The following is a 24,179-nucleotide window of genomic DNA, read 5'->3' on the forward strand; positions in this document are numbered from 1 at the left end:
TTATAAACACTACATTAGACTGCGTTAGGATATTTTTAAATTTCACCAGGAAGTACAAAAAAATGACCAAAAAAAGAGGCAAATACAAACGTTGGTCCAGGTCCTGCCTTGATCTGAATGGTGTTATTTCATCCATTAATTGCTTAAGAATTGCTTAAGAATTGCTTCTCACTACCTTTCCCCTCATAAAAGCCAACTTTCCTTCTCTCCACTTCCTAAAGGGCTTCTGTTAAGCATTTTCCTGCCTTTCACACTTAAACCTTATTTTCTTCAGATAAATAATCTCTTGGGCTTTTTCATTAAAGGCCAGAAAGAACACATTTCTGATAACGTCACTGTGATAATCCTACTTTCACCTAACCTTGCAAGGCTTCTGTGAATTACGACAATGCTCTTGTCTCCTATTTACAGGTGAAAACAATGTCCTAAATCCATAAGGGAATTTAAGCTCCAAAAGGTGAGACTGCAACAGTCTAGTCCCTAGATGCCCAGCTCTCAAAGACTTAGGAGCTGGAAGCTCTGTGAGCAGTGTTGGAGAGGAGAACTGAAAAACTTTAGCACAGCAAATAGAAATCTGACTAAGTAAAACCACAGAAAACAATGAAAAAGGGGAAACATGTTAAGCTTGGTTTTTTCCCCGTCCTGTTTGTTACAATGCATATTATTTTATCATAAGCCCGGTTCTCACAGATAATACTTGATTCTTTGCCATTATTGCAGGAGCTAAAGAATCACGTTCCCACTTACGTTTTGGCCCAGCAAAGCCCGATTTTTTTTGGACTGGCAGTTTCCAAAGGATGCATAGAGAACATGCACATATTCCTCTCCCCCAACAGCAGTTTGGACATTCTCCATCTCCATCTCTAGATGTAGGCTATCTTATGGCAGTGAAAGCTCAGACATTATTTCAGCTCTTGAATGACTGTTCTAATTATCAAGCTACCACAGCAAATAGATGTCAACATCCTCATCACGTTGGTTTTTAAGTCAGTATGACTTGGCTGCTGTATTTTATGCACCCCTGTTAGTCAACACTGGGTGAACCTCTTTAGCATGTACAGGTACAGGTGCTTCATGAGAGTCCAGGGTTTAGTAATGAGTTAGAAGAAAGATGAGAGATCTTTATGTATCCATAAAGCTTTAAAGAAAAATTTTGCACAACTACCAAACCAAAGAGCAAGCCAGAGATTTTGATGATCCCATTGTTTCATAAGTTTCTTTCCCTTCTAGCAAATTCCAACTTCATGCATTTTGACCTTTCTTTGATCCAGGCTTTGTGTATCTGACAAACACACCTCATTTCTTCTGAAGTGCCTCTGACAACAGTGTTTTTCCTGTGTGAAGACACAGCATAAAATAAGGACTCCCACTTATAACTTCACTGCATAGCTTGTTCCAACAGACAACCCAGAGGTAGAAGGGCTGTCCTTGTTGCTATCATTTACATTCAATTGCATTGACATCCCTGACAATGTGCTGCTTGGGGACAGCTCATAATCTGTTAAAAAATTTTCCTAACATAAGAAAATACCAAATAACATCTAGGCAAATATTGCCATTCCATCTGCAGGGACACAGGGTCCCAGAGGCCAGGAAACAGCTGTGGCTTTGTTACACAACAAGCATGAGGGATGCTCTAGTGAACTCTTGAGTATCAGAGAGCACAGACTCTTGGGGACTCACAAGTGGGTCAGCAAGGCCAGGAAATGAGTTGGCCGGAGGAAGACCATGAAGAAATCCACTGCTAAATTCTCTTCAAAGACAGGGATGAAATGGACATGTAATAGCAGCAGTATCAAAACTATTTAATGACTTGAAGCACCTCTTTGAAAGGACTCCATGAACTCCCCTACCTGGAAATCAGTTTCTATCACAATGGCAGCTGCTTTAGCAATATTGCCTGGCCCAAGAAGATGCCATAAGCATCACCGGCCTTTCTTATAAGCTCCAAGCAAACCTGAGCTAGAACTGGAAAGGGCAGGTTCATATGAAAGACGTGGACTTTCTGGCTTGTGTTGCATTTGGCACAGTCTGAACAAGACCATTGGGAGGCAAGGAAATATGCAGAGGTACAGCACAAAGCAGACTGGGCTACAGAAACACAAGTAAGAGCTGTAGCATCACAAAGGCAGCACAATTACTTGGATGAGTAGGGCAGGCTTCTGCAGCATGGATTACTTTGTGAAGTGCATCATTTTATATTTTCCAGCCTGCATTTTCCCCAAGTTAGTTCTGCTCACTGCAGTATACCTACGTCAGCATCTACACACTCAAATGTCAGATCCAGTTTGGGTTATCACTTTAAAGTAGACATGGCCACTTACAAGCAACAAGAGAAACATTTTAACTCCTTCCAAAGTATAAGAATGGATTTCACTCAGTCACTGAAACCAGTAGTTTCCTCCACTCAGAAAACAGACCATCACAGAAGAACCAGAAAATGTCTTTCTAAATAACCTTTGTCCTTTTAACAGAAACACCATCTGACCAAAACTACTCTATCTACTGAATCCTACTGTTAAAGTTAGTAGTTCATTCAACCAAAACTGTCCATCAGCTTCCAAAATTCCTGTAGATAAGCTGCACTCACAGACAATGATCTGGCCAGCACTAGCTGGCTGAGGAGTGGTCATGCCCTTGCATGAGCATGGAGCAAGTTACTGAAATGTTTTCCCCCTAACATTCATTGCCCTGTACAGCTCCCACCATCACAGCCGCTCCTGTAACACGGATCTCGCCAAGGTGAGACCCCTCCCACCTCTTCCCAGAGGCCAGCACACTGGTTCTACCTTCCCTGTCCCACCAGTGATGCACAATTCCTCTCCTGGGACACACTGACCAACAGCCAGACACATTCCCACAGCACTGCCAGGCACATTCCCACACTGAAGGTGTTCCCCCATTGCACAGAGGAAGCTGAGGGAAAATCTCTGCCCAGGCAGACCACGGTAAGAAGAGAGGCCAGTGCCCACTGCTCTTTCCCATATTTGGGTCAGTCAAATCCCCTAGGGTGCTTGGGTTTGTGTAGTGCACAAATATGATTTAAATATATTAATATGTTTTCCCACAGTCATCATACAAATATGACACTACAAAGGTTTGTTTCCAATTTATTCCTGTCTCACCAAAAGGAGAACCAGGCTCAGGACGGCAGGAAGTCCCACTCCTTACAAAACCTGTGAGAGGAAAAGAAGAGGAGGGAGGGGAAAGGGAAAGAAGAAGGGGAGAGGCAGAGGAGGAAGGGGAAGGGGAAATAAAATTGCCCTCATCATTCCACACCACAGCCTCTCTCATGCTGGGTGATGAGAGCCCTAGTTATTGACACCAGCAGGTGTTATTTTATTCAGTCTCAAACTCTTCACATGGATCTTCAGGGGAGAAAACCTAGATCTTTAGCATTACCAAGCACAAACCACTCCTCCAGCAGAACTGAAGGAACTGCACATCACATGTGTCTGTAACCCTACCCATGGAACAGGGTGGAGGATACAGCTACTGCTGCCTGAGCTGGGCACAGAACAGCAGAGATGCTGTGTCACAGCCAGTGTAAGAAATCTGCAGCAGGCAAAACCCATGTGTCTCTGTCATAGCAGTAAAGACTGTATCATACATCTTAAGGACAAGGGACACGTGGTATTTACAAACTTGTGACTTTGCATAACAAACAGCATCATTTGCATACGGGGGGGAAAAGAGATTGCTTCATTTCTGTCTAATTTCTTCCCGGAGCATAGAAATCAAACTTTGTGTATACGTAGACCTGTCAAAATTGCTAACAAAGGATAGGTATGCATGCATTTTTGCTCATGTTTAACCTTAGCTTTGAAAAACAAGGTAAACCAGAAGCATTTAGTCACACTGATTAGTTACATTGTTCAAATGTAACTTCTGAGATCAAAATATGGCCCTAAGTCAGTACAAATAAGTCACACTGAATTTCAAGTACTTATTCAATCCTTTCCTTCCACACACGGGACTTGAGACTTGCACTTCAGGGACCAACCACATTTTCATCCTAACAAAAGTGGTGTAACCGTAGCCAAAGCAAGTACAGACCTGCTCAAATGACAGAAAGATTATTAATATGGTAGAATAAAATAAATAAGGAGTAATTCTGCTCTTCCACCCACATCCTCCAGTGGAAGTCAGTGGTATTACATGAATACTCACATTCACCCAATATCTCCTTGTACTCATTCCTGCAGTGGAAATGCTTCAGTGTCTAAATATCCTATTGAACAATTTGATCTCTCTATAGAATAATGATATAATGGCCTCAAAATGATCCATTTTTAATATTGAGGTCAAAATTTTTTAAGCTCACTGTAATATAAAAAACATAAACCCATACCAATAGGTTCATTTGGGCTGTTTTATAAAAGTTTTATATAACTATTTATTTAATTTCCAAAACAAAATGGATTTTAAAGTTCCTTGGTTGCTACAGCATGAACACAATTCCCTAAATACAGACATTTCATGTTTATTCAAACCTGACTTACACTGTCGTTTACACCAGAGCAAAGTGCAAGTGCAAGTTGAAAAGAATTATTAAAAAATTTATATCATTGTTCTTTCCACAAATAACAAGAGAGACTCTAACTAAAGCAACAACTTCAAGTGAGTCACTTTAAATCATTACAGAAAATGAATGCTAATTGCAGCCAGCAGAATAGAGAAAAAACTACCATTTCCATCTCAACATTCTTACTTTGCATTGTTATAGAAACTACTTCACAGTAGGCATTTACCATGAAAGAAGTTTAAATTGAAAATTATGGGTTGTTCTAACACTTGTAGCTATAAAATCTTTATAATTATCTATATTTTTTAAAATAAAGCAAATTACTGCAGAATAACAGAACAAGAATAGCTGAAATGGCACCAAAATTGTGCCAAAAGTATCATATGTACTTTGTGGACAACATGATTTGTCACCTATTCCTGCAGTACTGTCCATACCGAGAAACTAAAAAATTCAACCCTCCCCCCCAAAAAAACCCAAAAAATAAACTCTAAAAACACAAATCCCACAACATTTACACACATGTGACATTAGAGTGAGATAATTAGATGATTTTCAGAAATAAGAAAGTTCATCAGTTGCTAAGAGTCAGATATTGCACCACTTTTATTAAAGGACAAAACACTGTTTAGCAGTGAGACTTCATCCTTCAGCTGGTCAGGGGGTTTGTTTTTCCCATCCCCTATGATCTGAACACTAATCCAGAAAAACACATACTTCAGTTGCATCGACTTTAATTTAAAGAAGCCATTTGATTTACTGATTACAGCCTTAGAAGTATTTGAGACAAGATCTAACTCCCCCCTCACTCTGATCTATGAGTTACAAAAATGCATTAACCAATTCTCCAATGAATGGGTTTCATTAAGATTTGTTTTACAATCTTGTTCTAGGATTTAATGTAAAAGTGGATTGATACATTGAATTATCACAAGAGAACTTCTTGAGCTTTCAGAACATTAATTTTAAATCACATTACCTGTCATCTCTGTACATTTTTTTCCTTACTATCTATAAAAGTAATTTTAACAAAATCAGGTCGTACGTTTCTAAATGCATAAAGGCACACATTCAAAGCTAGACTTTTGGCCTAGTAAAAGCCAGCAGAAAAAAAACCATTTTACATTCAATTCCAGTGATGCTGAGAAAAAAAGACTGTCAATAATGAATAGGTATTTCTATGTACTGAGCAACTGTATGAAAAGCATGGATGAAAATATATGTGTCTCCGCAGTAGTTAACATGAAAGAAGGAAGATCAGGATGCAAGAAAACCCTTTGATTCATTCTCTTCAGGAAAATGTTCTTAGCCCAGAACCTACAAGCTGTCCTCCTGCAGTTTCTGAAGGTCTGCTGTTTTCATTTCTCATTCTCCATTAAGTTTCTTTTGCATTTCTCTCTGGCTGAAGACAAAACCAGTCTTTTCAGTTTCAGAAGTGTTTACAATAAAGTTAATTTCTCTCCTAGGTCTAAGATGATGATACAAGGTTAGCATGCCCAGGATGCAAAATGTTTATTGTACTGGGACTTTATAGCTTGTAATGAAAGCAACACCATAAATCATGCATATGTCTGTTATATTCAAGGTCTATGTCTGAAGGTGCTTTTTCTTTCCCTCTACAGGGAACTTTCTGCATTCTCCATCAAAAGATGCAGGTTTGCTTCCATAACTGATGTCTCCTTAGTGTGTTCCCAGGGCATTTTGTGAAAAGATAATTAAATTCACACAAGCCTTATGCCTTCTAACTTACCCTTCTTCCAACCTCCTTATTTTGTCCATAAATCAGAAAACTACCTACGACTTCCATTGAAATTCCTAAGCCATGTAAACACAGGGCTTACTTTTGCCATCCTTATACATGCACAATTATCACTCACCTCAACGAGGATTTTGATCAAGGAAGGACTGAAGAATTCAGCTGGCATCTACATAAATCAAAAACTATTTTTGTCTCTGGATATTGATAAAACATTGGAATATCACAAATAACCACTATCCTCTACAATAAGCTGCACTAATTGAATTGGGTGCCCTGGCCACCATCCAGGTTATAACTGTTATTATTACAGTGCTTGTATACTGCGTACGTATTACATTACCAAGAAAAACATTAATATCACATTAGCAGTAACCATCAGGGGCTAGTGATTCTTTATATACTGCACTGTGTTACAGCATGGGCTCATTTTCTGTCCCACTGGGTGTTCTGGTCTTTAAATATTTCAATGCTTCAAAGAAATTTTTGTCAACCAACCACTGCATGCAACATTTATTTTTCTTACTCTGCATGGCTGGTATAGGAACATGGATTTTAAACATTAAATACAAGATGATCAGAATTATAGTGTCACTCATTTCAAAGGACAAATCTTAAGCTCACACTTCATCCAGAAGGTCCTTGTGTGTGAAGAAATCACAAGGTCCACAGGTCTAGGGAGATGACACATTACATGTTCTTTCCTGTGTGTGCTATCCTAAGGCCATCCCATCCTCTCTTTACTCCAGTGTGTGGGAAGGAAATGTTTTGCAGCTCTAACCCTAGCACTGCTCTTCTGGCTGGCATTCAGGGCATGAGAACCTGTCTCAGTCAATTTGCAGCCTGTGAAGAAGCTCTCAAATCTCTGAAGTAGACGATTCAAACCAAAGGAGTTGGAGGTGAGCCCTCCTGCAGGTGTGCTATAAACATGAGCCAAATTTTAACCCTAATGGAGAAAACCCTGAGCATGCATGCCTACATACACTGCTACTACCTTTAGCCATAGAATGTGCATCAGCTCACCAATCTCACATCTAACATGAAAGGCTGCCCAAAGAATTCCTTGGGTAAATCGACTAGTAAAATAATGGTGTGATTAGTGCAGCCCTTAGACCAGTGCTTGCAAAAGAGGCTGCATGCTCATTCCTTTGTTATCAACATACTGCCCCTTTCACTGGGTTAACACCCCCTGCCCCAAAATACACTTTTCTCAGTCCACCTGTGACTGATGATACTCATATCATGCACAAGTTTCTTCATGTGAAGCACTTAGTACATTATTTCTGTTCAATGACAAAATTTCTCTCTTTTCAAAGGGAATTCTCCCTCCTCAAATTAGGAACATTCCTATATCTGTATCAACTCAATATCTGCTGGCACTACTCAACTTGCTTGCATGTGCCAGCAAATACAAGCTTGACAACAAGCCCAAGTTTTATTTGGCAAATCCCAAATGGCGTGGATAGTTTCATTGTGGGTCACATTACTACCCAATTGAACGAAACCAAGAAAGGAGAGCCAAACCTCAAGCTTTATGGGCCCATTTAAGCACTCATCGTGTGGGCATCCCAAATCATCTCAATGGCCAAGTAGGCAGGACAAGATGAGACAGGCAACAAGAAACTGGCATGTTTCCATACTGCCCCCGTGCTGGGCAGCACAGCCCTGCCTCAGCACGAGAGAAAGGAGTCTGTCCTTGTGTCTTCAAACAGGCAAGGGTTAGAAAAACTGGTTCATCCAACATTGGTATGTGACAGCACCACATTTTAAGCAAAGCTGGATTGGGTCCAGCAAAAACTTGAAGGCACATCACAGAAGAAACAAGTTTCTAAACCTGAGTTACTTCCCTAAGCTTAACCTAGTACGTCTGAGCTGTGCATCATTTCCTACCCAGCTTAATCTAAAAACTTGTATTGATTCCAGTCCTCAGGACTTGCTGAGCATTTGGAAATGGAGTACTGTCATTCTACCTGTGCTGTCTAGCACCACACTCTGCTATGACACCTTCTTAATAATGGGGGAAGAGAGGAAGAAACAGAGCATAGCTTCTGCTGCATGATCTCCCCCCATCTCCAAGCCTCAATTGATTTATTGCATCGAGGCTTTGGCACTGAAAGCCAAAAGAGGAAATTGGTTTTTAATGAAGAAAATAATCTACAAAGTCGAGACAGTTTTGAGAAAAACCTTCAATAACTGTTGTTGGAAGATTAGAGAAGCAGCCTGAATGTGATGACACGTAACATTCATTTTAAAAGACATAAAAAAAAAAAAAAAAATAAGAGGGCAAGATTCATTTTAAGACTGGAGAGTAATTTTTTCAGGAATGCAGCCTCCAGCCCCCTCCCTTCTACAGGAAAGTTGCACGGAGAAATAACCTATAAAAAGAGCCTCACAATTTTATGTGAAAATATGGTCTTATCAAAAGCTAGTTCTCCACTAATACTGCCTAATTAAAAAAAATAATTAAAATCATTCTTGGGATCATGTGAGTTTTTCGCTGCTTATCAAGAGGGTTAATTGTCTTTGCCTTATCAGAACAAACTGAGTATGTTTTTAATTAATTAACTCGTCTTGTCTTCAAAAGGAGCTTGATCCCGCATATTCTCAACCGTACTACAAGTTCTTAATCCCTGAAGTAACCCCATTGAAGTCACTAGGAGAATTAAAAATGGCACAACTTAGGCTCGGGGCTTTAAAAGAAATGCTCATGCCTAGGTTAAACAAATCCATGAACACTTGCATGGTCGCCGGCTTACAGAGCTTTTGGTAAGTCCCTAAGTGAAAGAATCTGGATAGCATTAATACATATTTGCATGCAGTTGTGAAATTCGAGGCATTTTCCACTCCACAGTTTTCCAAGAGACAGACCTGGTTACAGTGCACTAGGAAAAAAAAAAAAAAGAAATATATGTGCCCTAAGCCCTCAAAATGGCAAACTCTCTCCTCACTTATGACAAACCTTCCCTTTCCAACTCGGGCAGGCAGCCCTGGCCGATGTCCCCGCACCGGGCTCTCCGTGCCCAGGGACCATCTTGAATCCCCGCACCTCCTCCCGGTCCGGAGCCGCCCCCGCCGCTCGCCGGACGCCCCGAGCCCCCCGCCCGGGGCCGGGCGCTGCCCCCCGCTCGGTCCCGGGGCGCGGATCCCGCCGTGCCGGCGCACCTGCAGCCCGAGCCCCGCCGCCGGGGCCGGGGGCTCTCGGCAGGACTCGGGCGGCGCAGCCGGCACCGGCTCCGGCACCTGGATGCGCCGCTCCGGCGGAGCCGCCCGGCAGCGGCCGGGGCTCGGCGCCCCCCCGCCCGGCGCTGTCCCCGTCGAGGACGCGGCCGGCTCCTTGTGGCCGGCGAGAGCTCGCCCCCGGTGCCCCCTTACCGTTAGACCGTCGCACGATGTTCTCCAGGAACGTGTTCTGAGGCGCCACCAGCCCTCGCCTTCCCCCGGCCATAGTCGCCGTGCGGGAGCGCAGCGCGGCGCGGAGGCTCCGCTCAGGGCCGCGCCGACCCGCGCTCTGCCGCGCCGCCGCCCGCCCGCCCCGCGCGCCTCATGCCTCCGCCGGGACCGGCACCAGCGGCTGTGCGGCACCGCCGCCGCCGCCTCCCGCGCACCGCAGCCCCGCGCCGCCGCCGCCGGCCCGCCCCGCAGCGACCCCCGCCGGCCGCCGCCGCTCCGCAACGCCGGGGCTGCAGCGCCATCGTCTGGGGCCGCGAGCGGCCGGCCCCGCAGCGCTCGGCCCGCCCGCGGCGCCTTCCGCCGGCCGCTGCCGCCGCGCTCGACCCCCGGCCGGCGCGCCCCGGGCACGAGGGACGCGGAGTGCTTAAAGAGCGCTCACGAACCGCTGCCGGCGGCCGGGAGGCACAGCCATATCCCAGCTCGGGTGGGTCGCCGCGAAGCTCCGGAGCCTTTGCTCGCCGCCCTCGTCCCGGATCGCGCTTGACGCTTGCCTACGATGATTTCTGTTAGAAGGCTACTTAGTATTATAGTGGTGAAACTGATTAGCAGCTCCGTGGAAGCAGCGAGACAAACTGTTTAAATATAACCTTTGTTAGGTCTTGAACTCTTTGAGATATTTAACCGACGTCAAGTTTTCATTCAGACATCGATCAACTTTGTTCTTCCCCCCTACCAATCTATCAGTAAATGGAAAATACTCAGATCTTTTCCATTTAAAAAGCGTATTTTTTTCTTGCCGGCACTGGCATTTACTTGCTGTAACACCTCATTAAGTGCAGCACCTTTGGGCTCCGCAGCTCAAGGCATATTGGAGACGTGAATATGCTTCTGCATGTTCATGCAAATGAAGTATGGCAAACACGATGGCCTGGGTCACCCGGGATTTTTAACCACTGTTCCCACAGAGTTCTGGCGTTGCCTAGCTTGCTCTCTCCTGGGTAAGGCCTGGGCCAGGACCACAGCACAGCCAGGAACCACAGTCTGCTCCGGCACAGCCGCACACTTGATCCGATTCAGCCACACAGCTGTGACCAAGCGCTGGCTGTGACACAGCACTGCCTGAAAAGTCTGATCTCCGTGCCACCAGCCTCCTGCCTCCCACAGCATTTTTCAGTGAAGAGTGTGAGACTCAAGGGGTCGTGGCAGGTGACAATTTCATTGCAGCAGAAGCTACAGATCGAGTCCCTGAGCATCCTGGTGTCAGCAGTCCCTCACACAGCCGGGCACCTGGGGAACTCCTAGAGCTCCCATGGGCCAGCCCAACTGCCAGGCAGGAATTAGCTGAGCCACAGAAGTCTCTTTTAAACTCGTGATTATCTGTACGCTGGACACCTGCATCTGCTGCCAAAGAGAGGCAGGTTAGGAGAAAAAAAAAGAAAAAAAATCAAGTGCCTGAAGCTGCAAAAAGGCCACTAACTCTCCCTGAAATGTTGGAGTTTAAAAAAGCCCATAGAAGCATTTATTTTCATCTTTACGTATCTAAGTGTCCCTAACAACCATCCATACAAAGACCCCAACTTATTTAGTTCCTGCTCGCTTCAGCAGCACGGGCCAAACCTGAAGAGATTCTAAACTCTCTGACAAAATTGTAAATGTAGCCTCTGACACTGAATTTATGCAACTGCTAACCAAGAGTGAGGTTTGGAAAACTGGGATTACGGAGTAGCGTTTCATTATTCCCCAAAGCCACTGTGCCAGAGGAGTAAGTGCACGCTGTATCTTAGCTTCTGCTGGGCTCTGCAGGAATATCTGGGACTTAGGAGACACCTGGCAGCTGACGTACATTACAGGAATTTTGAGGCCTTTAAAGGAAAAAGGTTTCAAACTGAAGCAGCAAGTACACAGAAGTGGGAACAAGGTGACATAATAGTAAGAAACTGAGGGTTTTTTTCTGGAACTCCATGAAGTGTGGGCTTGCTGCAGTTTATGTTGCATTGTGTTGTCCAGTCTCTGACTACCCAATTTTTCAGTGTCAGGCATATTCCTACAAGTTTCATGTCAAAAGTACTATTTCATCTACATTGGGTTTACATCTACCCTGTAACATCGCAAATTACTAAAATGCTATAGCAAAGAGTGGTGAGTTGACCTTGGCTGGATGCCACGTGCCCACCAAGCTGCTCTATCACTCCCCTCCTCAGCAAAATAAGATGGAAAAAAAATCCCTTGTAGGTCAAGAGAAGGCAGGTTACTAAAGGGAAAAAAACCCAAAAAAACTACAAAAAAGTGTGTGCACAAGAAAAGCAAAAAACCCAAAGAGTTTATTATTTACTTCCCATCGCTGAGTGATGTCTTGCTACTTCAGCACACACATTGATTGCTCCAGAGGATAAACACTGTAAATAACAAATGTCCCCACTCCCTCCTCCTTTTCCTTGTCTTCTGTATCTGAGCAGGCATCACGTGGTATGGAATATCCCTTTGGTCAGTGGGTCAGCTGTCCTGGTCCCAAGATTTTTCCCACCCCCATCCTCCTGGTGAGGGGAAGATGATGAAATGACAGTGCTGATGCTGTGCCAGCACTGCTCAGCAGCAGCCAAAATGTTGGTGTCTTATGGGCACCTTTACAGCTGCCAATGCACAGCACAGCTCTGGGGGCTGCTGTGGGGAAAATGAACTCCATCTCTGCTAGACCCAATAAAAAATGGAAGATTTTTCCTGTATCTTCTACCTCCTTTAGACTTTCTCCCCACCTGTAAAATATGGTTCTTGCTGGCAGTATGAATTTTATGCCACTAGAGAAGAGGGACACTGTGATAATTGTTTACTGTGATTATTTTGAATACTATACTCATTTTCTTACCATCACTGGTAAGTTTTGCAACTGATACAGAGCTGGAGATAAAGCCTACTTGAAGCAGGACACATACACCATCCATCTTCATTACTAGTGGGTTACCTCTCTCCAGCTATCATTTTTTTAAAAAGTTGAAAACTGAAGTTCCTGAATTAGTGTGTTTGCTAAAGCCCACTGGACAGAACTAAGTACCTAACACTTCAGTTTAAGGCTAATATAAAGGGTGATAGCTCGCTATAGAAGACATTCAGCTGTCTTGCATTATTCTGCTTTTTCAGCCTGTTCTTTCCTGAGCAAGGCCCTAGCTCAGGACATGTAGTATCAATCACCCCAGTAAGTGACCATCCCCTGACTGTAGAGCCTTTAACTCCTGTTCCATGGTCTGAGCAGCTGCTGCTGCAAAAGGGACAGATTTGCCTTCATCTAATCTGTGCACATTTGTCACCCCACTGAATTGAAAACCAGCCTGAAAAGGGCAGCTACAACCCCTCCCTCTTTGGCAGCAGCCTGTGTTTACATCAACCCATTTACTAACATGACTGTCGACTTCCAGTGCTCATACACACAAACACCTTGAAAACATCAGTTCCAATAATTTATTTATGGGAAGGTCATTTATCCCCACAGCATCTATGAAATAAAAATACTGGAACTGGACAGAGCTGGTTTCTTTCACTTTGTCACATGGTTCACCCTTAAGAGATACTAAAGAAACTTTAAGAACTTTCCCTTTGTCAGCCATTAGAGTCTCTTGGCAATCTGTTTCAACGTCTAACAAATCTTGCAAGAAAGCTTTTCCTAAAATGCCACTAAGTCATTTGGTCTTTGAAGCCAGCAAAAACTCTTCCTTCTGTAGTCACAAAAATCACCAACCCTTTTGCAAGTTTTCAAATGCATGAAAAGTTGCTGTAATGCTCATCTGTCAGCTCTTGCTGCCTCGCAGTCTGGACAAACCCAGTTCTTCCAAAGCTGCAAAAGGCTTTTGCTGTTAGACTCTGCCAGTACTTTGGGATTTGTCCTTCCACTGTCACAGCACCAAATGGCCAAGGAAACATGGTAGTTAGGGACATTTTATAGGCTAAGAATGTAGCTAGTTTATATTGAAAAGAACTGGTTTATGTAAGGTTTTTCTGATTTCTTCTCTGTTTTGCACGCTTCCTTTTGCTCTTTGTAAAAAATAAACTGTCAAAAACAAGAATCATAACACAGTTATAACAAACTACCACCAACTCAGAAAATAAAAAGAGCATTCAAACTTTAAATTTAGTTCAATTTGTATACTACCATATGGCTTTTGATAAACTGTCAAAATAAAATACATTAATTGATAGAACAACAAATTACAGAAGGTAATACAGAAGGTAATACAGAAGTTACACTGCACTACAGCCACTAAACAAAAAAAAATTCTGAATTCCAACTAAGATGGAGAAACAATTATAACTTTATTTATTTATTTTTACATTCAAATCAATAAAGCAGTCATTATTGTACAACTTCTTATCCTCAAAGGAATGCAGGCAAAGGCCTCCTATTAAGTAATAATATCCATGAATACTTATTTGCTTGTGGTTAACCTTATTTGTTATCTTGTGGGAAGAGCAATGAGAAAGAAAAGTCCTTTAAACAAGGCAAGTCATTAGTTTAACCAGCACATGTGTCCATCAAAATGAAAGAATTTGAGAAGAATCTGTGCATCTTACTGAAACTATTTGGTTTATTTCTACAGTATGTTGAGGCACTGGTAAAATTCAGCCAGAGGTTCCTAAAGGTCCAACTATTTCTGAGGTCAAAATAAACTCAAAGAAATACCCAGTTGCACAGCAGACTGTAGACCTAGGAATTGAGGTATCTTAGTATTACCAAGCAGCCATAACAAATTTGTCAAGCAATAAATATTGATGCTTTTCTAGTTTTGGAATTACTGAATTTCCTCCAGACTTCTTATGGGCAACAATTATGAAAAAATAACTAAAAAAACCCAGTGTTCTGAAATAAAGAAAAAAAAAAAATCTCAAAATAAAACTGATGAGGGAGTACACAGCCAGTTTTTATTTATACATCTAACATTTGGAGTGTGGGCTAACAGGGAGGAACTGTTCCTTCTTAAAGAACACCTCAAAAGGGCATAGAAAATTTATCCCCATTTGGACAGCATGTCCATCTCCATTTCTTTCACCAGGAGGAAGCATCCTGGATTTCCAGAGCTAGGGAGGGAAAAAAATAAAACCCCCAGAACCCAATACAAGAAAAGTTGCCACACACCCTGTTTGGGACAACAGCTACTATCCCTGTTCCCCTCACTGCAGCTGTGTCTACTCAATCCTCTTGGCTCAGCCCTGTCCTGCTATGGCCACAGTCTCTCCCAGTCTCAGAGCAGAAGCAGTGACCCGCTGGTATTGTTACTCAGAGAAGGGATAGAAAATACCCATTGTTTCTTTGGTTCCAGGTTTGGTGGGATTTTTTTTATTTAACACTTTTACTGTGTATTTCACTGGCCTCATTTTTCCCGTGTCTCTCAATCAATATAGAACCAGGCAAAATGAAGCAGTTCAAATGCAGTTTGCTTGAATTCTAACAGAATGCAAGGCTCTGCTAAATAATGGTAACAAATAATTTTACTTGCATGCCCTGTCCACAATAAGCCTAGGAACCCATAATTCTGAGTGATTTTTTTTTTTTTTTTGTAAAGTAGCAAGGAGCTCTGCAGGCTGAATTACTGTATTAGTAACAACTAATTGCATCTTCATCTCTCAACTGTTGTCTAGTAGTCTCTAATATAACAATATTTTTAAAATACACTTTTAATTAAATGTTGTCATTATATACTGTCCAAAGAATAAAACTGAAAATTAGATGGCTTAGGCCCGGATTCAGAAAAATAACTCCTAGTTAGGAATATGCTTGTGCTAGCAGACCCTTTTTTTTCCCTTTTTTTCTTTTTCTTTGTATTCTACTATATAGCATTTTCCAAGAATGTAATAATACAAAGAATTCCCAAATAATACTGAGTCAGATTCCCCAGATTATAACATAACCCTAAACTCTTTGGCAAATTTCAAATGCCCAACAATCTTAAAAGCCTTACTGTTTGTTTTCTCGATGGAAGCATCCTACCTCTGAGGCTGACAGTAGTAAAGGCACTACTAGTGTTTCCTTCCAAGCAGCCTCTCCAAGAAACACACCTTAAAGAGTAACCAGCATAAAACTAACCTCAGCACAGTAAGTTTCTTGTACAGAACTGTCCTGGGGTGACTTTATGATACTGGTTTCCCCAGTCGTCTGATTTATGTTATATATTAAGTTGTGCACCTTTAAGACTGGCTTTGGGAGCAAGAGAGGGGGAAGAAGAAGCGCACAGTGTGTTAAGGAAAACATCACTCCCACACACCCTGCTCCTGGACTGTGGTGTCTGCAGCACGGACAGACAGCGGGACAGAGCTTCTCTCTGGCTTTTAGTTAGTTTTAGCTAGCTGAGGCAGAAGAGTTCCCTGGACCTTTGTTTTTTTCCCTTTTTCCTTGGATCTGTGCAAGCCTGCTCTGGACTGAACACCCAGCCAAACCCCAGGAGCTCAGGCCTGTGGCCCACCGGGGCCTGGGCCTCGGCACTTTTCCAGCGCCGGAGGGACTGATAAGAACCTGAGCGAGCCGAGCTACACCACATGAAAAAAGACTTTTCTTCCTAGACTTACCATCCCATCGAACAGCAAGAGGTTTTATTATTTAATATTACTCAATTTCTGTTAAATAAACAGCTTTTTCCACTTCTCTCCACGGATTTTTTTTTTTCCTTTTCCCGGACCCGTTGGTGAAGAGGGGCATTTCCCTGTAGAGATCCCCATTTAGAGTTTTCCTTCCTGATTTGCCCTAAACTAAGACAAGAACATATAATTTAGAGGTTTTGCCTTACATGTACTCAGAATTTCTGCTTTGAAGTCACATATTCTATACAGTTTCTTACCTTAAGACTTTACCCTACCAGTTCCTTGTACTTTTTACGTATGGAAGGTTTATCAACAGCCAGAAATAACCTCTCCTCCAAAAAAAGACCCCTAGAGTAGAGAAGGAAAAAAAGCGGACTAAAGTCTTCTACCTTTATTTCATATTTTTCCTGAGTTTATAATTTCATCACATATTTCCTGCTTGCTAATGTCAACAGGTTAGTTCTATAATTACTGATTGTATTGCTTGTATGAGGGAGGGTGGGAAGGAGGGAGGGTGGGAGGGAGGGAGGGAGGGAGGGAGGAAGGGAGGAAGGAAGGAAGGAAGGAAGGAAGGAAGGAAGGAAGGAAGGAAGGAAGGAAGGAAGGAAGGAAGGAAGGAAGGAAGGAAGGAAGGAAGGAAGGAAGGAAGGAAGGAAGGAAGGAAGGAAGGAAGGAAGGAAGGAAGGAAGGAAGGAAGGAAGGAAGGAAGGAAGGAAGGAAGGAAGGAAGGAAGGAAGGAAGGAAGGAAGGAAGGAAGGAAGGAAGGAAGGAAGGAAGGAAGGAAGGAAGGAAGGAAGGAAGGAAGGAAGGAAGGAAGGAAGGAAGGAAGGAAGGAAGGAAGGAAGGAAGGAAGGAAGGAAGGAAGGAAGGAAGGAAGGAAGGAAGGAAGGAAGGAAGGAAGGAAGGAAGGAAGGAAGGAAGGAAGGAAGGAAGGAAGGAAGGAAGGAAGGAAGGAAGGAAGGAAGGAAGGAAGGAAGGAAGGAAGGAAGGAAGGAAGGAAGGAAGGAAGGAAGGAAGGAAGGAAGGAAGGAAGGAAGGAAGGAAGGAAGGAAGGAAGGATTTTGTAACTAGCTTATTACCACATTTTTTTCATTTAAAATTTGATTAACAAGCTTTCTTATTCTAACTAGTGTCCTGTCAATCTCCAGCAATTGCATGGAGAAAAAAAAATACTGATTTTCTAAATTTGATCATATCTTAAAAGCAGTTTTGTCCAGTCTTTATCAGCACTGGACTCATATTCATATCTAGTAACACATGAGTGATTGATTTTCATAAACACTTGCATACTTGCTAGGGGTGAGCTTTGCCTTTTCTAATTTAGGTTATTTTTTTTTACAACACAAGTAGAAGAGGTGTTGGGGGTTAGGTGTTCTTCCTTTTGTTCTGGCTCACCTATGGAATTTTTACCCATTAGTGGCACAGAAATCTGACTGCTGGTACTTGTTGGATGCTTGAGAAACACAGAGTTCGGCTGGGCCCAGGAGGGAAGGCGGGCAGGGAAAAGGGAGGGTGGGGGCAGCTGGGGCTGGCTGGTTTCTTCAGCTTCAGAGCAGGACTCTCCCTGGGAGCTGTTGTGGCTGGCAGAAGGGAATTCACCATTACCCAGATGGAGCTGCTCCTTCTCCTTCTCCTTCTCCTTCTCCTTCTCCTTCTCCTTCTCCTTCTCCTTCTCCTTCTCCTTCTCCTTCTCCTTCTCCTGAATGATGAGCTTGTCTTTACAAACAAGCTGTGGGTCAGTTGATAAGATGTAGCTATCAGTGAGAGATGACAGAAACAATGGGATGGATTCCAGTAGAAGATCAAAGAGGCACTGAAAGAACACTATGAATTCCATAAAAGTTGTGAAGAACCCACTTCCGCCCTGGCAGCACGAGTGCGTCAACTCAGGCAGGGAACCAGTAACCAGAAAGGTTCCACTAAAGTGAAGGTAGCCTCAGCCTCCCGTGACCAAACTGCCAGATATTACAGAAAAGAGGATGATCCCCTTGAAGGAATCTCTAGCATGCATGCCCACAGAAAAGAAGATAACCAGTGCTAGAGGGGCCCTGCCTCTAGCCAAGAAGAAGCACGGGAAAACCGGGTCTTTTGGACAGTGTGGATCCGATGGCCTGGCACATCAGAGCCACAAAAATATGAAGCTTTAGTTGATACTGGTGCACAGTGTACCCTGATGCCATTAGGACATGTGGGGGCAGAACCTGTTTCCATTGCTGGGGGGATCGCAGCAATTGACTCTGTTGGAAGCCGAGGTGAGCCTGACTGGGAAGGAGTGGCAGAAACATCCCATTGTGACTGGCCCAGAGGCCCTGTGTATTCTGGGCATGGACTTCCTTTGGAATGGCTATTACAAAGACCCAAAGGGACTCAGGTAGGATTTTAGAATAGGTGCTGTAGAGGCAGAGGGCATTAAGCAATTGAACACTTTGCCTGGACTATTAGAGAACCCATCTGCAGTAGGACTCCTGAAAGTGGAGGAACAGCAAATACCAATTGCCACCTCGACAGTGCACTGCCGGCAGTATAGGACAAATCGAGATGCTGTGATCCCCACCCACAAGATGATCAGAGAGCTGGAGAGCCAAGGGGTGGTCAGCAAAACTCACTCACCCTTCAACAGCCCCATCTGGCCTGTGTGTAAATCTGAAGGAGAATGGAGATTTACTGTGGACTATCGTGCATTGAATGAAGTGACTCCACCTCTGAGCGCTGCTGTGCCAGACATGCTGGAGCTCCAGTACGAGCTGGAGTCCAAGGCAGCGAAGTGGTACGCCACTATTGACATTGCCAATGCATTTTTCTCCATTCCCCTGGCAGCAGAATGCAGGCCTCAGTTTGCCTTCACCTGGAGGGGAGTGCAGTACACCTGGAACCGACTGCCCCAGGGGTGGAAGCACAGCCCCACCATCTGCCATGGACTGATCCAGGCTGCCCTGGAAAAGGGTGAGGCTCCAGAACATCTGCAGTACATTGATGACATCATTGTGTGGCGGAACACAGCAGTGGAAGTATTTGAGAAAGGAGAAAAGATCATTCAGATTCTGCTGGAAGCCAGCTTTGCCATCAAGAAAAACAAAGTCAAAGGATCTGCTCGAGAGATCCAGTTCCTGGGAGTAAAGTGGCAAGACGGACGGCATCAGATTCCCACTGAGGTCATCAATAAGATCACTGCAATGTCTCCACCCACCAGCAAGAAGGAAACACAAGCTTTCCTAGGTGCCATAGTTTTTTGGAGGATGCATATTCCCGAGTACAGCCAGATCATGAGCTCTCTCTACCTGCTTACCTGCAAGAATGATTTCCACTGGGGCCCTGAGCAGCAAGAAGCCTTTACCCAGATCAAGCAGGAGATCACTCATGTGGTAGCCCTAGGACAGGACCAGATGTGAAGAATGTGCTTTACTCTGCAGCCGGGAGCCATGGTCTGTCCTGAAGACTTTGGCAGAAAGTGCCTGGGGAGACTCAAGGCCGACTGGCCGACTGGGATTCTGGAGCAAGTTACAGAGGGTCTGAAGCCAACTACACTCCCACAGAGAAGGAAATCTTAGCCACCTATGGAAGGGTTCAAGCCGCCTCAGAGGTGACTGTCTCGGAAGCACAACTCCTCCTGGCACCCCAACTACCAGTGCTGGGGTGGATGTTTAAAGGAAAGGCTCCTGCTACCCACCATGCAACTAACCCTACATGGTGCAAGTAGATTGCTCTCATCACACAGCGCACCCATATTCAAAACCCAAATCACCCTGGGATTTTGGAGATAATTACAAACTGGCCAGAAGGTGAAAACTTTAGTCTCACTGATGAAGAGGAGCAGGAACAAGTGACACGGGCTGAAGAAGCTCCACCGTACAACCAACTGCCAGCAGAAGAAACCTGCTATGCTCTGTTCACTGATGGTTCCTGTCGCGTCGTAGGGATGAACCGGAAGTGGAAAGCAGCTGTATGGAGCCCCACACGACAGGTCGCAGAGGCCACTGAAGGAGAAGGTGGATCAAGCCAACTTGCTGAACTCAAAGCTGTTCAACTAGCCCTGGACATTGCTGAAAAAGAGAAGTGGCCAAAGCTGTACCTCTACACGGATTCATGGATGGTAGCCAATGCTCTGTGGGGATGGCTGGAGAAATGGAAGAAGGCCAATTGGCAGAATAGGGGAAAACCAATCTGGGCTGCTGATGAGTGGAAAGACAGCGCTACCAGGGTAGAGAAACTGCCTGTGAGGGTCCACCATGTAGATGCCCATGTCCCCAAGAGTAGGGCTAATGAAGAGCACCGAAACAATGAACAGGTAGATCAGGCTGCAAAGATAGAGGGGTCAAAGATAGACTTAGATTGGCAACGCAAGAGAGAGTTGTTCCTAGCTCGATGGGCTCATGGATGCCTCAGGCCATCAGGGTAAAGATGCCACCTATAAGTGGGCACAAGACTGAGGGGTGAATCTAACCATGGACAGCATTTCTCAGGTTATCCATGACTATGAGATGTGTGCTGTGATGAAGCAGGCCAGGAGGTTGAAGCCCCTATGGTATGGTGGGTGTTGGTCCAAATATAGGTATGGGGAAGCCTGGCAGATTGACTACATCACACTGCCCCAAACCCGCCAAGGCAAGCGCTACGTGCTCACAATGGTAGAAGCTGCTATTGGATGACTGGAAACCTATCCTATGCCTCATGCCACTGCCCAGAACACCATCCTGGGACTTGAAAAGCAGGTCCTTTGGAGGCATGGCACCCCTGAGAGGATTGAGGCAGACAACAGGATTCATTTCAAGAATAACCTTATAAATACCTGGGCTAGGGAACACAACATTGAGTGGGTGTACCATATCCCTTATCATGCACTCATGCACCAGTGGCTGGGAAAGTGGAGAGGTACAATGGCCTGCTTAAAACCAGATTGAAGGCACTGGGTGGGGGGGAACTTCAAAGAACTAGGAGATTAATTTAGCAAAGGTCACACGGTTAGTGAACACCTGAGGTTCCACTAACTGAGCAGGCCCTGCCCAATCTGAGCCCTTTAGAACAACAGATGGAGATAAGGTTCCAGTGGTACATGTGAGAGGTATGCTGGAAAAACAGTTTGGGTTAATTCTGCCTTCAGCAAAGACAATCCCATCTGTGGGGTTGTCTTTGCTCAAGGGACCAGGTTGCACCTGGTGGGGGATGCAAAAGTATAGAGAGACCCGGTGCATACCTTAAGAGGACCTTGTTTTAGGGTGAACTACCCATGACACTGTGCTTATATCTGTATCTGCATGTACATATGTATATAATTAAGGCAGTAGGTGTTTGTATAATATAATTAGTATAAAAATTTGATGTAACATTTTGATATGGGAAAAAATTTGGGGTGGATAATGTTGGGGGTTAGGTGTTCTTCCTTTTGTTCTGGCTCACCTATGGAATTTTTACCCATTAGTGGCACAGAAATCTGACTGCTGGTACTTGGTGGGTGCTTGAGAAACACAAAGAGTTCGGCTGGGCCCAGGGGGGAAGGCAGGCAGGGTAAAGGGAGGATGGGGGCAGCTGGGGCTGGCTGGTTTCTTCAGCTTCAGAGCAGGACTCTCCCTGGGAGCTGTTGTGGCTGGCAGAAGGGAATTCGCCATTACCCAGATGGAGCTGCTGCTTCTTCTTCCTTCTTTGTTGTGGGGCCTTGCACCCCCTGTCCTGCTGGGACGTGTGGCAGTGCCAGGCACTGCCATGGAGCTTCTGATCCACCTCAGCCACCGGCCCAGGATCTCTGCTCATCCCTGCTGTTCCAGCCAAGTGTTCCTCAGAGCCCTGCAGGAGCACCGGGACTGACTGCCCGAGGGGTTTGTGAAGCAAAGCCTCTCCTCCATCCCTTCCCGTCTCGGATGAGAAAGCTGTCACGGGGTCCCTGGTTCTGTTTTTCTGTTAACGCTGTAGTTAGTGATGTTTGTGTGCCTCATTATACATACTAGTAAAGAACTGTTGTTCCTATCCCCAGATCTCTGCCTGAGAGCCCCTTGATTTCAAAATCATAATTCGGAGCCAGGCTCCTGCCCTCCCCAGCAGACACCTGTCTTCTAAACCGGGACAACAGGATTCTTTTTTCTGCTTCCATCTATTCTTGTGCAGCAAAAACTGATACCTGTTAATGAATACAAAAACTTCTATGTAAACTCACACAGTGCAGAGAAGGATCAGGGCATTCTTCTAGAATATCCTGACCTATCTGCAGCTACCAAACTAATATAAAACGTATGGCACATGGGAAGGTGAAATTAGGGAACAAGTGAATGGGGTGGGAACACACTTGTTAGACGTGTATGTTTAACAAATAAACATCAGCAGAACACCATATATCGAAAATGCCCTTGCCAATTTTGCAGTATCCACAGGGAGGGATCTCTGGCAGTGGGCTCAAGAACCAGGGTCATCTCTGTGGTTTTTTAGAAAAATATGTGTCTAACACAAATGGACCTCAGAACAGGTTCCCAGACTATAACATATTTCAAGCTTTAATTAGTTTAATTTAACTGAAGATAAAAGCCACCTTCACCAAAAGGGATGTAATTTAGATGGAAGATAGTGTACTATATAGGAGCAAGTAAAAACATCTCCAGTAATGAGAGAACTTAAAGCACTGGCTGAGAGTGAAGTTGAGTGGGTGTTCTTCTAAAAACTAACAACAGCAAGGTCCTAGTGGTATCCAACATTTTCACCCTGAAGGTGTGTAGGCATGAGCTTTTGTTTTTCCTCTCAGTTTAATAAACACTCCAGCAGAAATTTTGTGAACAGTTTTCTTTCCAAGGACAAATTTGCTATTGTAGATTCACTCTTTATGTACTGATCCATACCCTCGAATGCAAAATTGCAGATTTCAGTTTTATATTTATGTAGTCATATCTGCCTCAGACTGTAGAAGAAAGAACATCATTCCTGGAAACACTGTATAATACAACTTGAAGAGCCAGATACAGCCATATTGATTTGTTTGCTGTTGAGCTACTGGGTTTTTTTAACAGGATACTTTTAAGAGAACCATTTGTACACCTAGAAAATTCCAGTGAAACAGTATTATAATAACAATTTCCATGTGGAAAAATAAAAATCTCTATTTTATATGAGAAAAAATTTATTAGTGATTATATTTTTGTTGCTTCCAACTCTTAGAGATACTCTCAAAATGGAACCTCTTGCTGATCTTTCCTAAACTGTATGTCTGAACAGTGAACTGTATATCTGAACTGTGGATCATTACATGAGTCAAACAGTAGTTACAGCAGGAAAAGGTATGACACTTGAATAGCAGTAATGTTTTGGTATCTACACAGTCCAGCAACACTGACCTTCAAAATCCAGCATAGATCCATAACACAGGGACTTCTAAGAAACAGTACTTTTCTGTAGAAACAACAAGACAGAAAGCAGAAATACAAATTCTTGTAATACATCAGGGACCTTCTTTTGGTCCTAGACACTTATTTTCCACTTTATACCTGCCTCCTTCCTCCTTCCCTTAAACCACAAGAAGCCACGTAGGATAAGCCATGGGAAACAAAATTTAGCAGAAGGTACCAGTATGCTACAGCATAAAATGTTCTGACAGTCCAAGGCCTAAGACATACAGCAAAAAATGTTGTGACCACTGGTTACTACACTGCTCCTTACACGTTTTTTCCCACATGTAAAAACACATCATCTTCCTCAAGTAAAATTCTTATTATTTGATTCTTTCAGACCCCCCAATATTACTCCTGTAATATTACTCCTGTACCTTAAATAGATGGACAGTAGAGGGTTACAGTAATTTTCCGTAATCTTCCATGTTAACATATTACTGATGAGACTCCTTTATTCTCCCTTCATTTTCCCTTCCTAATTGGAAATGCAATTTCCAATTATATACACTAGCTGGATCCCAAACAAACTGTAAGCTGCAAGGAGCAAAGTTCCCTCTTTTTCAGGATTAAGCACAAAACAATG

General features: G+C 43.9%; 1 protein-coding gene across 2 annotated transcripts in view; it reads right to left on the reverse strand.

Annotated features, from left to right (window-relative positions):
• The window catches only part of KCNH1 (potassium voltage-gated channel subfamily H member 1), a 179,478-nt gene extending 169,678 nt beyond the window's left edge, over positions 1-9,800 (reverse strand). The window contains exon 1 of one of the 2 annotated variants that reach the window (XR_015283679.1): positions 9,654-9,798. Coding sequence is in view for 1 of the 2 variants with exons in the window: in XM_086878508.1 (XP_086734634.1) it covers positions 9,654-9,726 (73 nt within the window). In the remaining variant the exon portion in view is untranslated. Of the gene's footprint in view, positions 1-9,653 lie in introns of both variants that reach the window. The other variant, XM_086878508.1, reaches the window with a different exon arrangement.
• Positions 9,801-24,179: the final 14,379 nt, after the last annotated feature.

Source organism: Cyanistes caeruleus, chromosome 2 (genome assembly GCF_971803275.1).
Source record: "Cyanistes caeruleus chromosome 2, bCyaCae1.hap1.1, whole genome shotgun sequence".
Classification (NCBI taxonomy): Eukaryota; Metazoa; Chordata; class Aves; order Passeriformes; family Paridae; genus Cyanistes; species Cyanistes caeruleus.